This window comes from Vespa crabro, chromosome 3 (genome assembly GCF_910589235.1).
Source record: "Vespa crabro chromosome 3, iyVesCrab1.2, whole genome shotgun sequence".
Classification (NCBI taxonomy): domain Eukaryota; kingdom Metazoa; phylum Arthropoda; class Insecta; order Hymenoptera; family Vespidae; genus Vespa; species Vespa crabro.
In genome coordinates, this window is record NC_060957.1 from 4,837,866 (window position 1) to 4,856,456 (window position 18,591).

The window sequence follows — 18,591 nt, forward strand, 5'->3', positions numbered from 1 at the left end:
TTATATTATATTTGCCGATCGATAAACTAAAGCAGACAAATTGATGTCACAGAAATTGTTATATTTAACAAATTTCTATGATCAAATAATCGATTGCAAGATAAAATCGAACATAATCAGAATAATTATCGAACAATAAAATAGGAAGACGTGTGGAGTTAATAAGGAGATTCGAAATTCCGCGCCTCGGCGAGTACGAGACAGTGGGCGGAGCTTTGCCCCACTAACCGGTTCCCCCACTCTTTTCGGTTGGTCACGCCGCGTAGGAAATAGTGGGGAGTTGTTTGGTATCGCATTTGTTTAGTTGCTCGCTGACAGCGGCCGCGGTAGGAGTCGGTTGGGTACGTACGTGCGTCCGTAGTACGTACGTGCGTGCGTGCCTTCGTAGTTGAGTTTATCATCGGTGTTGATCACGCGCGAATGTAGAAGTAAATCGTCACCGAGTTTACTAGATAAAGGAAAAGAGAAACGAACACGTACGGACATGATTGGCATTCAAAAAAAGAATTGAACAAGAAGGAGGAGAAGAAGAAGAAGCAAAAAAGAAGAGAAGAACAAAGTGGAGGGGCACGTTTATGCGAACGCGCGGTGTTACTTCCTTTCTTTCCCCGCTTATTCTCCTATCTTTCCACACGACCCGAGTCTCGAGTTTACGCATCTTCGCTTTTTTCTTTTTTTCGCTTTCGCATCAGTATAAGTCGTAAGCAACGTGTGTATGTGTCCATTGTTAGAAAATCGGCGTGGCTCCGTTGTGTGTTAAATCGTTATCGTCTTCGCGAGTTCGTCATCCAACGGCAGTAGAACACGTCGGGTCATCAGGATGTCATCGTCGATTTGGTGCTGACTTGGTGATGGCAGAGTGCCGAGGATGTCGCGCCGCAAGCAGAGCAACCCGAAACCGCTAAAACGTGAGTCCTTCAAGTCCAAGCGCGAACTTTTTTTATCCCTCGTTTTCTTTTCATCATTTTTCATCATTCTTCATTCTGTTCTTCTTTCTTTTTTTTTTCTTTTTATTTTATTCCCGCATCATTGCTTTTTCATTTTATGTATTTTCGGTAGAACGATTGCGTTAACTTTTGCTTCTGCTTGTCGTTTTGCGAAGTAACGAGTCCTTAGATAAATATCCACGTGTATGCGCGTGTGCGTGCGTGTGTGTGCGTGTGTGTGTGTAAGAGAAAGAGAGAGAAACGTTGGTCACACGAAATCAAAGAAAGAGGAGGAAAAAATAAGAGTATTTACTGTTCGTTAGTGTCGTGCGACGATATCGCGTGAACAACGTTTTGTCTTGGCGCCTCGACTAACGGTGTCTCCACAGTTAGATATGACGTTCAAAGTCAAAACATATTAACTTTTCATTCGAGAAAACCACGTCTCATTGCTTTCGAATTCCATTCTCTTTAACGTTCGACTAAACGTATGTTTACGTTCCTAACTTTAGAACTTTTCACACAATGAAACGCGTCACACGTGACACATTTCAATAAAAAATTTTAATAGAAAATTGTTTCTAAAAATTTGGTAATTCTATCAGGGAGATAAATTATACATATATAATTATGTTTAGCATATTATGTGAGAATATAAAAATGAGAGAAGTAGATGATGCGAACGGGTACTGATGAGAGAGCCAAGGTATATACATACATACTACATATATACATATACATATATACATACGTATATACATATATATATATACATATTTAAATATTTACATATATATATATATATATACATACATCATATAAACGTATTTTCGAATTAAAACACTAACGTCCGAGACAAGGACGAAAATAAAAGGGTTCGGTAACAACACGATCATCTCGCAAAGACGCTCAAGGAATCCAATGCGATAATGCGACGGCGTACGAAGGGTTATTGTCACTCGAACGTGGCCGACTGCTACCGCCTGTCAGCTGACCTTTTGATGCTAACGGGTCACGTGCTCGAGCATGCACGCAAACGAACAAGCGCGTGTGCGTCGTCGACGAACAACCGACGGATTCAATCTCCTCTTCGTCTGCCGACGCACACGTGGGGATTTTCATTTTAAATCTTCATTCTCATAATTATTAATGGGCGATTTTTCTGCTGAATGAGCCGCCGCGTCAAAAATGTGTCAAAAATATGCAAAGAGACTATAGTCGCCCATAATATATCAGTATTTTATGGAGAGTGACTATAGTCGCCGACAGTAACGAAAGAGTTCATTTATTATTTTTGATAAATTTTTGTAAATCAGTTCGCTCGTACAGATCGTACATGATCTATTTAAACGAGTAAAATTAATCTTTCTGTTTTATTTATATTTTTCTTTTTTTTTCATTTTCTTTTTTTTTATTGAAATTTTTTTCGTTGCTCTATTTAACATTTAATACATTTACTTCTCTCTATCTATCTATCTGTCTATATATCTATCTATCTATCTATCTATCTATCTATCTATCTATCTATCTATCTATCTATCTATCTATCTATCTATCTATCTATCTATCTATCTGTCTGTCCATCTATCTGTCTGTCTGTCTTTCTCTTTTTGACTGTAAGTTCACACGACATAGGTTTTTGATCGTATCAGTAATTTTCCTGAATCGGTTGCAACCGATTGTAATGTTGACATGGTTCTTTTGTTTCATTGAACAATTGAACATCGACTGGTCAGGATCAATGGTACATCTATCGATGAACAATCGAATCGTCTGAATGCTCCATTATGATATATATATATATATATATATATCACCATTGGCGAGCGATTCGCTTTTTTCTTCTTTTTTTCTTACTAAATCGTTGCATGCGATTTTTACTGACAAAATCGAATCAGTCAACAATTGCCTTAAAATTTTTAATTTTACTATATACGGTTAACGACCATCTTGTGTAGAAATACTGTTTAAAATGTATGCGCCATTTTATTAGGACGGTGAAATAATCGATTAGGAAGAAAAGAAAAAAGAAAAAAAAATCGTTTCGATTCCGTGCAAACAACGGAGCTCTGACACTTTTATATCTTTTCATCGACGATATTGACGGAGAATTATTTTGGAATTTCTTGCGAAATTCAAGTTATTCGCTTCGAGGTCGGGATCCCTCGTGATCTCTCTCCTCGGTGGCTCTCTCCGAATTCTCCTTCGTACCTCGGCGCCCTTGTCGCGCCACGATCACGTGGCCCGATCACGAAAGCCAACGACGACTTTCACGTGGCTACTCGTCGAACCGGGTCTCTCTCTCTCTCTCTCTCTCTCTCTCTTTCCTTCTTTCTTTCTCTTTTCTCTTCGGTGTCGCTCGATTTTACGTCCCTGGTCGTCGCTTTACCATCAGTACTCACCGATCGTCGATTTCTTATAAAATTTTGTCCCTTTATTTCTAATTAATGAATAATGGAGTTGAATTATTATATGACTACTATAATGATGATGACGATGATTCGCACGTATAAATGCTAATTAAAACCTATAATAATAGCTAAAGTTATATAGAAAACTTTTTTCCTATAATTAAGTAGAATTACATCTACAAAAATTCGGAAACAATTACTGCTTACGAAACTTTCTAATAGGATTTAAATCACCGATATTAATTAAATCATATTAAGTTAAGTAAGATAATGTAAAAAAAAAAAAATAGACAAAATATTTAAATGTGTAAGATATTATAACGCTCCGCATACGTTCTTTGTCCCAATAGCTTTTTACCAATCTGCTCGCCTGATTATTTCAACCTTTTTTTCCTCGTCGCTACTTCATCGTTTTGCTATTTTCTTTTTTCTTTTCTATTTTGCTTCTCTTCTTTTCAGTGCTAATTTTTAACAACGAGAACAAATGAACAAAAAACAAAAGATGTTATGTACAATAAATAAAAGCAATATGGAAGATCGATCATTAGTTCTGTTAATTATCGAACTTCGAAAGAAAATGATTTCACGTAAAGAGATCATCTTCGATATTTTGTTTCTTTCGTTTTTTTTTTCTTTCATTAATCTTTCAAACTAAACGTCGTCGTATACAATGGGACGAAAATTTCCTAATATTTAAGTAAAAAAATATATATTAATTTTTTTTTCCAAGCGATAAAGGAGGAAGAGGAGTGTCAAAAAGTTTCGCATCTTTTAAGTAGGTGCAGAGAGAAGATCCATCGGTATCGTATCGGTTTAGTAATCGACGATCGTACGGGATAAAAGGTACCCCGTAGTGAATCGGCAATCGCCCCCCGTAGTGCGCGACCGTCAAATTAATAACCGATGATTTTCTAGAATGCTTTATTGAATCGTGTTCACCGTAAATAATATCTCTGGACACCATCGAAGTTATGGTGGCTGCGTTAAAGGTAGAGACGCGGAGGCGGAGTAGGAGGAGGCGGGGACGGAGGAGAAGTTCACTTCTCTCTTTCTCGCTCTCTCTTTCTCTTTATCTTCCTTGCACGCGTTCTCGAGTATATCGTTTGCTTGCCGCTAATAGCTCGACGAACTCGGCCGCACCTATCTTTCCACCTCGATTCTCTTCGTCTTCTCACCTCGAGGAAAGTATCGCGATAACGTGCTCTCGCATTTTTATCCCCCTCGATCGCGTCAATCCTTGCTCGATCCATCGTTCATTAATACATATACACACACACCTATAATCTTATTGGGATCATGTGAAATCTTAGGCCAACTTGTACAGAATCGTCGTATAACGTAGACTCTTTCTTTTATCAATCGACTATAATTGGCGGGAAATTTAAAAAGACGATTTTCTTTCCGTCAAACTTTCGTTAATAGTATATATATTGGTATATAATCTTTGTTAAGATCGTAGGAGATTGTAATCATAGCCCTTTCAATCCGTATAAAGTTATCGTTGTCGTTGTATCGAAAATTATCGCGTTGTTATCGTGTAAAGAAAATTAGCGAGGATTTAATGGCGATCTATAGTTTTCAGCAATACGTCGACAAGTATTACGAGAAGTGTATTATAAATTTCGATTCATTTCGTCGTTTGTGATGGACCCTCTTTTCGAAACCATCACGAGTGGACGTTGAGAGGGTAGGGACAATGACTCGCGATATATGTACATACGTACTTACGTACGTACGTACGTCTCTCCGTACGTATCTCAAGGAAAGGAGGCACAAAAGCGAAGTCGCAAATCCCGTCGTGCCCGGTTTCCCGCGTACGGTCGTTGCGGCTATCAGTGTCGATCGGCCGGCGGTGTGTGCAATAAGCGTCGTGGAGGAGAGCGGGTGACGTGAAAGGGAAAAGAAGAAAGCTGGAGAGGAGAAGGAAGAGCAGAAAAAGCAACGGTAGAAGAAGAAGAAGAAGAGGAAGAGGAGGATAGGGAGGGAAGAAGGTGGAGGAGGATGTGGAAGAGAGGAAGGTCCGTCAGGGTCCTCCTTATCTGTTCGCCCGGGTCCCTTATTCCGTGCAAACGCATGAATCCAACCGCCGCAGATGTCTCTCCCTCTCTTTCTCTCTATCTCGCTCTTTCAAAGCGTCTTTCCATCGTCGGTTCCACCACCATCCTTCTCCACCTCCTCTTCCTCCTCCTCCGCAAAGAAACGCGGGAGAGACAACTATCGCGCCGCTGATCTCGCCTAGTTAGCCCTTCTCCTCTTCCTCTTCTTTTTTCCTTTTTTTTCTTCTTTTTTCTTCTTCCTCGTTTTTTTCTTTTCTTTTTTTAGTTTGCGTCCTTCCCCTCCTCTTCCGCCTCGTTCGTTCCTTCCTTCGTTCGTTCGCTCGTTCGTTCCTTCGTTCCTCTTCTTCCTTCTCCTCCTCAAGAAAGCAGCCCATGGTTGCGCGCTGGACTCCTTTAACGTTTTCTAGAGCCGTCTTTCCAGCCTTTACCGATACAGCCGCTTGCTCCTCACTCAGCTCATAAATACACCAACAGCATGGTAGAGGAGGAGAGGGGCAGGCCGTTGCTGCTTACTTCTGCTCCTGCTCCTGCTCCTGCTGCTGCTGCTTGGAGCTGGAGCTGGTGCTGATGCTGGTGCCGCTGAGGATGGACACGGAGGGGCTCGAGGACGAAGGGCGAGCCTACAAATTGCTACACCGCATTGTGGTGTCACTCCAGCCTGTTACAACACGGCCATGGCATCGCTGGAATGGTGTCTACGAGTCGTTCTACCTCCCTCCTCTCTTTCTCTCTCTTTCTCTTTCTACTCCTTATTCCTTTCCCCTTCCATCTCCTTTTCTTCTTCTTCTACTTCTCCTTCTCCTTTTCCTTCTTCGTTTCCTCCTCCTTCTTCTCTCTTCGGAACCGAGCAACCCTTGCCGATCCTTACATGCGTGTAAACGCGGTTTTACGCTGATAACAGCGATGTATACGAGCCCGAGAGAATGCTCCTTCTTTTTGAATATCTTTCTTCCTCTACTCTCGGCGTTTAACACGAGTTCCGCTCGTCGCCGGTCTCTTATTCGAAAGATAATTATTACATATGTGTATACACCGATAGAAATTCAAAATCGAGGAAAGAAAAAAAAGGAAGAAGTCAATCTCTAGATTTATTTCGCGAGTAAGTAAATGATCATAGCGATATTAATGGATATATCTGAGTCAATAACACAAAGAAGAAAAATATATAAATACGCAATACGGTGAGTATATGGAATGAATAATAGCGCTTTGAATCATACGCCTCTTCATTTATAGAAAAAGAAAGAGAAAGAGAGAGAGGTAGAAAGAGACAGTGGGAGGGAGGGAAAGAGGGAGAGATCGTAGATTATGAAAGATGACGATAAAAATAGCTTATCGCGATCCGAATTATGGTGAAACCGGTGCGATAAGCTTCTTCCAATATGGTCGACTCGCTCTTCGACCGTAAGAGATTAGCCATATTGCGAGTACGTCATAACGAGCGATTAGTCCTCGCGATGCTTTTGATCGGCGGATCGTACGAACGTGACAGTCGCTAGGTTAAAATCTACTATCTGTTCGGTATCAGCTCATTACGCTAATATTCACTCGGAATGTCCGTCAGATAGGTTATCTCGATCGTGCCTCTCGCGTTTCGCGAAACTTTTTCTCTACCTATGATGCAGTTGTACGTCTGCTGCACAAAGACATACATTCACATAAAAGATATTTATTTTATAGGCATTAGAAGCAGTTTTCATTTATCCTATTTACGGGACTATGTAAGTACCGAGACTATGTAAATACGATGGTAGTTCTTTCCGGAATTTTTGACCGAAAGTCTTTTTTGTTTTCTTTTCTTTTTCTTTTTTTACGTTGAATGAGAGATTCATAATAAACCATAAAATCTAATTGTTTCTATAATGATTTGCGATTTCTAATTAATTTCAAATTTAAAGTCGATAAACGTGCAAAATGACTTAGAAAGTATGGAGGGAGGGGAAGAAAAAGGATAGAATTGATCATTTATTTTCTTTTAATGTTATTTTAATAATTTCCTAAAGAAACATTTTTCAATAAATCAGATTGTCACGAAAGAAAAGATATGTATATCACTGAGATTATTGTATACTTATATAAGTATATTTTAACAAAATTATGTACGTATTAACGACGTGCTCGAGATACGTGAAAGATAGATTATCGAATTTTTTTATCTCTTTCTTTCTCTTTCTCTCTTTTTCTCTTTCTTTTTTCGTGACATTGCAAATTTTTCACTATCACTACGATGGTAGCGTGTTCGATCAGCCAATTTCGCAGCGTCGGAAGATAGGTTAAAGCGACGTCGAAGATTTTTCGCGATTTCGTTGAATCTCGAATAGCGATGAACATCGACGAACCAATTCCAGAACGAAAGGATCACCATGTCAAAATACGAAGGATATGTTCCTCCTCTACCTTCTCTTATCTCGCTCGTTAGAGCGATAACTCTCTTGTAGACCAAGAAAGAAAGATAGAATGAGAGAAAGAGGGAGAGGGAGAGAGAGAGAGAGAGAGAGATGCGTACGACATCGTTTTCTCTTACAAACTTGAATCTGTCTCTTTCTCTCTCTTTTATTCTCTTACTCTCTTACTCTTTCTATTTCAGTTGTCTCTAGACTCTCAGCGGCGGTTTTAGGGCCGCGATACGAAGCAGATTAGGCTCGCGGCGAAGCGTCTGCGTTTTCTCAAGCCTTCGGATAAGACAAGAGAGGAGAGAGAGAGAAAGAAAGAGAGAGAGAGAGAGAGAAAGAGAAAGAGAGAGAGAGAGAGAGAGAGAGAGAAATGAAAGGTTTGTTGGCCGGGTTCGTCCTTCGGATCGAGAAACGCGCGATACGCGCAACTAATTCGAAGGAACGTACTGAAGGAAAGAAAATCCTGAAGAGAAGTGCATTCTGAATATGAGAATAATAATAATAAAAAAATATATATCTACAATTAATCATATGAATTTTTGATGAATTCGAATTGCTCGTGTAAAATTTTCAAAATTTTCCTTTTTTTTTTTTTTGATTGAGTCTTAAAACTTTTAATAAACTTCGAATAATAGTGCCATTCAGTTGTATCTATGTATTCTATTCGAAAGTTAGAATAAAATATGCGAACACGAGGGTGTTTACGAGAAAGACGACGAACGAAGAGAAAGAGAAGGAAAGAGTGTGAGAGAGAGATACATCGTGCTTGGTATCTGAAAGAGAACGGTTCAAGAGGAGAGTGCGAGTCTCCAAATATATCGCTCATTAGCGTTAACTGATCGGAATAACGAGAGAAAGAGAAAGAAAAAAGAAAAAGAGAGAGAGAAAGAGAGAGAGAGAGAGTGTTCCTTCTTTGTATGTCGCGAAGAAGGAAGGAGCGTTGAGAAGCCACAGATCACATCTCATCTTGGGTCAGAACGATTTGGCCGTTCAGGGGTTCGAGAACGAGAACTCGGTAATTAAAAGTGTTCCGTTTTCTCCAGGGCCGTACATCGATAAAAGTTTGCGAATGATGACTTTTGTCGCATTCAAATCGTGTTTCTTCGATTTCTAATTAACTAACATTGGATGTTAACTGCCTTTACGTTTCTTATTTTACGATACTACACGGAAAAATATAAATTCGTTGAAACTTCTTTCGATGTTAAAATGTTTTCTTGTTGATCGTGAGATATGGGTATCATATATTATAAAATTGTGTATAGATATGTATATATATTTATTGTGTATGTGTATATATATTTCTGATTATGTGTATGGTAAAAGCAAAGAAAAAAGATAAAGAATGAAATATATAGTTACATACATATATACATATACATACATACATACATATATATACATACCATACATATCTTATATGTATGCATAAATATGTGCGAGACTCGAGTTAATGCTCGAGAACCTTTTGGATTTTCTTCGATAGAGCGAACGTTCATATGTTCATTCGTGCATGTGTCACACAACACTTGGACAATTCGAAACGGCGGTTCTCCGTCTCTCGAGAGACTCCAAGAGAGGTATCTCGAGAGTGGTCCTTTCCTCCTCGATCATCTGCCTTATCCGGACCACTTCAGATAACGGTGGCGCCTTGGTCATTTCGAGCCAGTACCGGACTCGAATTCTCTCGATCGAGATAGTGTAAAATTAAGGACGACTTTTCGATGGCAATTAAACCTTTCTCCGAGCGAAGGCTATGTCATCAGTGGGAGCAAATAAAATTCTCTTTTTCTTTTTGTCTCTCTCTCTCTCTCTCTCTCTCTCTCTCTCTCTCTCTCTCTCTCTCTCTCTCTCTCTTTGTTTTTTTATTTTTCGTGTATCGCTGTAAGTCCACCAAGTATTATCGATCCTTTGTGATCATATGTCGAGTCTGTCTCGACAGCGGATTATATTACATCTTTGATTTTACAAATATATAGAGCGTCCCATTCGAGGAGATCCAATGTAGAACGAAGATCGAAGAGTTTTAAGATAGGCAACAGTGACTCGAAATAAATTAGAGGAATGATAAACGATATTTGTATTATTTATTCTATGGAAAAAAATATCAATATTAGTATGTCTTATTTAAAACATTTCACATGTTTATCCTATACAATTACCATTTAAACTAACATAAAATAAAATAAAATTCATTGAGGATATGGAATAAAACGAAATATCAAATAAGATATTCCTAAGCAGATGTTTCCTTTTGATAAGATCAAAAAGAGAAACTTTTAAATGTTCCAAAAGATCTTACATTCCAAGGAAAAGTGAACGATTCTCGTTTGGTAAGTTCTTCAAGAAATCGTTGTGTTTACCTTGAGATGCTTATACACTATCTCGAAGGTGTTTGCCGAGTAAATACAAGCAGGCAATTAGGGGCCTCCTCCTCGTGAGCTTCTCTCAGAACCGATGAGCGCGTGCCGTTGTTTGTCCGGTTAAACAAGATATTATTACAGGAAGCATGCTCTCGAAACGACCACGACGACAACGTCGACGAGGAAGATGATGGCAACAAGGAAGATGATGATGACGAGTACGACGAAGATGCATGCTCCCATTCTATTCTATAGCACCTAAAAACATACACTACTAATCTTTTATCTTTTACTATATACCTTTTAAAATCTCAGTAGTCCTAAAGTCTCTGTATTTAGTTTACGATTACAAACGAAGTATTCTTATCTATTATATTTCTACTCTTTTTAAACATCTTCAAAGTCACGTGTATCCTCGTCTTTTTTAAAACATCGATATCGCTTGCAGAATCGTCTGCTGGATGGCCTCACTGTTGGGTTCTCTATCTCTATCTCTATCTCTATTTCTATCTCTCTCTTACTCTCTCTATCTCTATCTCTATCTCTATCTCTACCTCTCTTACTCTCTTTCTCTCTCCTCCTCTCTCTCTCTTTCTCTTTCTTACAAAATACGTTCATGTAGGTGTATATTCGTATATGCGATAACGGATCTTCTCACCATCCATGTACACACATACATGTGTAGATACATACACATGTACATTCACATACCTACAAGCAAATGTATTCGTTGATATGTGTACACACGTCCGAGCATTCAGAGACTCACGTACGTCCCTCACCTGGAGATGCATAGATAAAAAAATGAAATGAGGTGATGCCGCTTCTCGATCTTTCTTAAATGCCCTCCTCTTCTTGCTCTTCTTCCTTCTCTTCCTTCTCTTTCTCCTCTTCTTCGCTCTCTTTCTTTTTTTCTCCCTCTCTCCCTCTCTCTCTCTCTCTCTCTCTCTCTCTCTCTCTCTCTCTCTCTCTCTCTCTCATTCGTCGTCCACCGTATGTTTCTTTTTCTTCGCCTTAGCTTCGTTCGTTCGTTCTTGCGCACCTCTGTCTTCTCGTCATTCTTCTCCTTTTTATGTGCAATCACCCACGTGCTCTCGCACTTTAGGCAACGCTCAGCTCAAAATGACGTGTCTTTTCGAACTATCGATTCCATTGATCGTAAGTATCTATCGGAAAGTGATCGTACATTCTGTTTTTAACAAGGATGATTTTAATTAAAATGGTATTTAAATTATCTATTTAACAAAGAACTATATTAATTTAAATTAATTAATTTATTAAAGAATTATCTATTTTTTCAATACCTACCGGCTATACCTATTTAAGGAAGAAAAAGAAACATATTTGAAAATTCGTTAATAATATGTAAAACACTGCGTTAACGTTAATTTGAGAAATTACCGTGTTCTCTGCAGGTGTTGTAACGAGTCAAGATCGATACGCGATTATGTGATAGATATGGGTACTCTAATATGTGGATCGTGAGAAAAACATTTAAGAAAAATTTCGCCAAATATCTATGTTGGTAAATCAACTTGAAGATCGATTCGAGAGATTGACATTTCGAGGTGTTGCGAGAGAAAGAAATACAGAGAGAGAGAGAGAGAGAGAGAGAGAGAGAGAGAGAGAGAGAGAGAGAGAGAGAGGGAGGGAGGGAGGGGGGGAGAGAGAGAAAGAGATGAGTAAGTAAAAGGAGTGCATGGTACGAAAGGAACGAGTCTAATTTATTGATCTAACTACGTAATCCGTAATGGTACGTGTCAGTGTCGATCGGCAAGACCGATCGTCATGTTATTTTGACAAGACCGCGCAGCCCAGTTAATTAGGCGAGACTTCGGTCGTTCTCTCCGACATACGTGTAGGTACATATATACATACACGTGCACGTATGTAGGTACATACGTATATATCTATCTACGAAGGAGGTGTCGACGTCTCGTTGTTTTCGTCGTTGTAGTCGTCGTCTCACGTCGTCTCTTCTCTCGGCATCACTTTGCAACTGTGCTGAAAGCATCTCCGTTCTTTTTTCCACGCCATCAAACCGTGGACTTCGATCTTGTCGTTGATAATAGTAACAACCAAGTTGACGGTTGGTAATCGTCACAATGTTCATTCCGTTTATAGTCACTTTCGTACCAAACAGCTCATTGAATAAAAGGAATTGAAAGAATATAAGTGTAACATGCTATTTTTCAGTAATTAATATTTTAACAGTATCGTACAATGTATGATCTGCTAATCTAGATTGTTCCTAGAGTAACAAGAATATCATAAGATTTGAAAGATGTGAAAAAAAACAAATCTTTTATATATGGAAAAAAGGAAAGAAAGAGAAAAAGAAAGAAAGAAAGAAAGAGTAAACGATCTTGATACAGTAAAAGAAAAAGAAGAAAAAAAGAAAAAGGTGATGAAGTTGGTGGTGGCTAGTATTCGTTCTAGTGCATACGGAAGTGGCAGTCCAGGGATGAGGGAAGACCAGAGATTATCACGAAAAGTCAGAAACAGACGAACTCTGGACGTAAAAGGGGTAAGACGGGTGGGATAGAGCGCACGCGAGAGAGAGAGAGAGAGAGAGAGAGAGAGAGAGAGAGAAATAGGGGTGGGTCGGTGAGGAGGCAACGTTATCATTCGCAGTTTTATCAGTCTCCGCATCGTCTGGGGTTGCTTCCTCTTTCTCTTTCCGCCGTCCATAGCAATTCGACCGACGAACCGTACTGTACCGTCTTCAACCCCCTCGAAGCAACCACGGTCCAGTTCTTATACGTGGCTAAGCATACGTGTACGAATTCGTTCCTCGTGCCAGGAGTGGACTGCTCCTGAGAATTTTCTTCTTTCTCTATCCACAATTATATTATATTATACGAATCGTAGATATTGATATATTCGTTTATAACTGCTACTTCTTTTCTTCCTTTAATTTTTTTTTGTTTATTTTTCGTTAAAAGTATCTTACTCGTTGAGTCATTGTCAGTATAATGAATGATATTTTTATAGAAAATACAATGATATTCATGTAAACATTTAAGTTTATATTTTGTTAATTTCTTTTTTGTTACTCTTAAAATTAGAATAATTTATGAATTAAGATAGCAGCTTTTTTTTTTTTTTTTTTTTTTTTTTTTTTTTTTTTTTTTTTTTTTTTTTTTAAATATGTATTTAATTTGGCACGTAATTTTTGACATATCTAAGAATCTCCTCTTATCTCCACGTATAATTAGGCGGATTGTAAATATTGATTCATTCGTTTGCGTCTTATTTTTTCGTTGAATATATCCATTGAATAGTATGATTTTTTTTTATAGAATGTATATAGTGATATCTTTATATTGTATTATTGGGAAAATAGAATGTTTAAACAAAAATGTATACTACTTCGTGTCTTCAAATTTTTTTTTATATTTATTCATTAATCATAATTAATTTTGTTTTAATATATTTCGTTATATTATAAATTATAGGAGCTACCGTTTTTACTTTTGAAATATGTAAATATTCTAACAAATAACTTTAGATATTCCCATCTTGAGATAATCTTTCAATAAATGTAAATGAAATTTAAATAAATTGATTAGATACAAATTTTTGAATTTTCAATGAAATTTCAGTTACAACATATTTATCATATAATACATGGATAGAGACCGGTGGTACAATACTCGTGTTCGGACATGCTGAATGAGTGGGTTAACGATCTTCATCCTCATCCTCATCGTTATCATCATCAATAAAAAAGTTATTAACCCTTTCCGGATGAGACGTTTTTAACCTTGGTAGTTAGCTAGGACAAGAGAATGTTTGTAGAAAAAAAGAAAAAATAACAAAAACGTGATCATGGTTAAATAATATTTTAATACATTTTAAATTTTACCTAATTTAAAAATCACACTAAATTTGTGATAACACTCGATTCACCAACGTTAAGTCCAGTCTTCTTCAGACAGGTGTCGCAATATGTAGCCTTGTTTTGTATTTATCATCTTTAATTTTTTGATTTATAGTAGATAACACATATTATCTGATCTTTCAATTTATGCGCGTTATGTAATTAAAATAGGTATTGTTATTTCCGAGCTATACAGCTAAAAAAGAAAGAAGCTTGCGAAATGATAATATATATAATAGAATTTAATAATATGTATTAATACATAATAGAATGTTTATGTCGGGTATGACTCGACAACGTTCAGAATGATAAAATTTGCGATGTCGAGCGATATTAGATATACGTTCGTGAAAAGGATTAATATTCTCAAGATGTGATCATGAAAGTACGAACCTGAAAGAAAAGATATGAGATATCGATTGCGTTCCCTCGGTATTTGTCTGAGAGAGAGAAGGGGGAGGGAGGGAGAGAGAAAGAGAAAGAAAGTAAGAGTAAGGGTAAGAGAGAGAAAGAAGCTTTCGTGTCGCTTATGTATTTACTTTATGCTCAGGCGTACGTAGTTTCCGTGAGGGGCGGAAGGAAGAAGAGATAAAGGAAAAAAAGAGAGAGAGCGAAAGAGAAAGAGAGTGGGAGCGGAAGGTAGAATCCTATCTGGTTAAAAATCGTCTGTGTGCTGTTCACTCGGTCCCATTTGCGAGGACGACGTCCGGCTTAATGCATTCCGCGAGATGGAAACGCGCCTTCTCTCTTCGCCATACTCCTCCTCTTTCTCCTCTTTTTCTTCTTCTTCGTCGTAGTCGCCAACGACGAGAAACGATCGATCTTTCGAATCTCTACTCTCCTGCTTCGATTCTCACCGTTTCGTCTGATTTTTATCGCGTTGCCCGTTACACGTGCACCAGTTCTTCTTCTTCGTAGGTGTGGCCTTTAAGGAAAGAAAGAAAGAAAGAGAAGAAGAAGAAGAAGAAGAGGAGGAGGAGAAAGAAGAAAAGAAAAGAAACTAAATCTCGAAAAGATCTCTTATTCGGTCGCCGTCGTGGTCGTGGTCGTCGTCGTTGTCGTTGTCGTTGTTGTTGTCGTCTTACATACGTTTGTAATTTCCATATCTCGTTTCATCGTATTTACTCGCGTATAATTTCGTATCACCGTTAATGCCCGACAAGACTATCGATTAAAACCCGAATTTTCGAACAAAGAGAGGCGAAATAATGGGAATGGTAAAGGGGATAATCGGTACGTCTCAGTATTTTGTCAGTCACGCTTGAGTATTTTATCTTATACTTTTCTCATGCGCAGATTTCGTTCGTATACATTATACATGACATATTAATATATATATATATACGTACACATTAGTATACATATATATACATACATATATATGTACACATATATACACATATATAGATAATATATATTATAAATGTAAGTATATCGTTTGCTTTATACAATTCGTTAATGGTCTCAAGGACTTTCCATGAAAGTTCGTGCTTTATTTATTCATGATTTTCCTGTCCTATTCGATACGATTGAAAGATTTATTTACCGCGAAGACTGATATATATACATATATATAATATATATGTATACCTACATATATATGTATGTAGACGTATGGTGGTCTTCCCAAGTATCCCGCGCTTTTTTCGAACATCCGTTGGACGCTTTTGCTTGGGGTTGCTTTAATACACGAAGAATCAGAGAAAACTCATGGCAAAGGTTTCGATACATTCTCTCTTTTCCTCTTACGTAGTCACAGCGATGCAATGTACACGCGATCCGGGTTTTGATAATAAAGGGAGCCTTATGCAGGAATAGTGTGTGTGTTTATGCGAAGGAGGGTAAGGAGAAGCGAGATAGGAAAAGGAAACATGGGGGGGAAGACCGTTATCGGGAAGCACAACGCATAAGGGGGAAAGAGGGAGAGAAGGTGGATGAGGAGAAAAAGAGGACCGAGTGGGGAAGGAATGGAAGGAGGAGAGTGGCCGCAAGAAGAATGTTCACAATACTGTAATTTCAGTGTTTGATCTTCTCATCTCCGTAGGGGTATTATATAGGTATGCTTGCTATATATCTGTGCATATACGTGTCTGCGAATCGTCTATCCGTGCTTTTAAGCGAGGGAGTACCGCTCGAATAATATGCGTGTTTGATGTGCGTAAGTGTGTGCGAATGTATCCGTAGAGTGTTCGAGGGGGAGCCTGGTTTTATTTTACCCGCATTATTATTCCGTTGGAGATCGCGCGCTGATCCGTTGCCTGCACTCTCTCTCTCTCTCTCTCTCTTTCTTTCTTTCTCTCTCTCTTTCTTTCTCTCTCTCTCTCTCTCTCTCTTTCTTTCTCTCTCTCTCTCTCTCTCTCTCTTTCTTTCTCTCTCTCTCTCTTTCTTTCTCTCTCTCTCTTTCTCTCTCTCTTTCTCTCTCTCTCTCTCTCTCTCTCTCTCTCTCTCTCTCTCTTCACGACTCTCCAAGGCGATCCTCGAGAGCGCCGCGCTTATTTATGGATGGATTCCCTTTTAACTTTCGGCAGGTTCTCTCCGAGTCTCTCTCTTTCTCTCTCTTTCTTTCCTTCCTTCTTTTTTTTTCTACCTTCGTCTCTCCCTTCAACTCTTCTTTTTCTTTTTCTTCTTCCTTCTCCTCCTTTTTCTCCTCCTCCTCCTCCTCCTCCTCCTCCTTCTCTTGCTTTGTCTATGCATACGACTGTCTTTCTCTTTGTCTTCTTCTTTCAGTTCTCCCTTTTACCGTTGAAACCCTTTGCCGTACTCCATCGGTGGTCTATCGACTTGATTTCCAATACGATTCCTCGAACTTTTCTCGCAGTTAAGTATTGGACGATCGATAAAGTATACGGTCTTTTTATTTTTATCTTTATTTGTCTTCTTTTCTTTTTTTTTCGCGATAAAATGATTTCGACAAAAAAGAAACTTGTAGTAAGCTCGTGACCTCGTTCATATAGTAAAGCAAGATTAGAAAAAAGAAATAAGAAAGATGTAAACAAGAGTAATTTTTAGATATTTGTTTCATGACACCGAGAAAAGTAGGTACCTATTTAGTATGTATATCTTAGCTTACGTGATGCCTAATCGCTTCATCATCCGGCATTCTTTTACCCCCCACCAGGATTCCTCTTACTGGTTATTCGCCCGATGGAAAGTTTTCTCGCTCATTACCGTTATCTCCGTCTGGCTGACCATCAACTGATATCCTATCGACGGCCAGCACCAGCCCGCAAGCTGTTTCTTTCGTTTCTCTTTCTCTCTTTCTGTTTCTAATTTCTTCTTTTTTTTTCCTGCCTTTTTACACAAAATACTTTCGTCAACGATCTCGCTAGCGAGACCATACCAGATAGATAGTCGATTTATTGCGACGTAATTAAAAAGATTTAAGCTCGACGACAAGATATATATATGTATATATATATATATATATGTATATATATATATATACATATATATATATATATATATATATATATATATATATATATATATAGAGAGAGAGAGAGAGAGAGAGAGTTGTTTTTTTTCATTATAAAAGAATTTCGTCGACCAAAATATGTTGACAAAATGTCAATGCGGTTATCACGGCGTTCATTCGTTTTTGTGTATCGACTTCCTGGGTCAAAGTCGTTTCGATCGTCTGAAAATTTGTGCTCCGTTCAAGTTCATGGCCATTAAGAAGACATTCGATAGATTTATAATACAATAATACAGGGAACATTAACCGTCGATGGTTTTCTTATACTCTCTTTCTTTTGAGATTTTCGTTCGCGTCCTCGCATTCTGTTAAACCACAAGAGATACACGATAGAAGAGGATGTTTTCCAATGATCGAACGCCCGGACGGTACAGATTGCATTGTTGTCTTGTCCCAGAGATCACCGCGAGGGTATCGGCCTTACGCCGATATCGGGCAGAAAGAAAGGAAGAACAAGAACTTGCGAATGAAAGCTTCTTCTTCGAGACAGATAGACAGAGAGAGAGAGAGAGAGAGAGAAAGAGAGAGAAAGAGTGAGAGAGACAGACAGCGTATATGTGTTCGTGTACGAAAAGAAACAGAAGAAATTAAAAACTGTAATGAAAGATTTGTCAATATACGAATATGATTAGACATTTATCGATCAATATGCCACGAAGTTGGTGCATCAAATTATTAACGGAGATATTCTATCTATCTTTTTTTCTCGGAGTGAAAAATATAAACCTTATCCTTATAAACAAATGAACGATTCTCACGTTCTTGATTTTCTCGAGTCGTTCGAGTGACGTCGATGATCTCGATGACGATAACGACACATACCTCGAGATAGAGGTTTAAAGAGAAAGAAATAGGTAGATAGTAAAGGCAAGTGAGAGAGAGAGAGAGAGAGAGAGAGAGAGAGAGAGAGAGAGAGAGAGAGAGAGAGAGAAGGAAGGGAAGTAGCGATATGTTGGGTCGCATCCGCACACCCACCTGTTGACGTCGGAGCTGAATCGGGACGGCTATCGTTAGGGGGTGAAAGGGAAGAGAGAGGGAGGCTTTCAAGCGGCTGCGGAGAAGCCACGGCCCCGTTGGTGCAAG

At 38.5% G+C, this 18,591-nt stretch overlaps 1 protein-coding gene across 1 annotated transcript in view; it reads left to right on the forward strand.

Moving 5' to 3' along the window:
• Window positions 1-294: 294 nt before the first annotated feature.
• LOC124423084 (zinc finger protein ush) overlaps window positions 295-18,591 on the forward strand; it is a 132,715-nt gene continuing 114,418 nt past the window's right edge. The window contains exon 1 of the mRNA XM_046960428.1: window positions 295-908. Within this exon, the coding sequence (XP_046816384.1) occupies window positions 869-908 (40 nt within the window). The 5' untranslated portion in view covers window positions 295-868. The remainder of the gene's footprint in view (window positions 909-18,591) is intronic.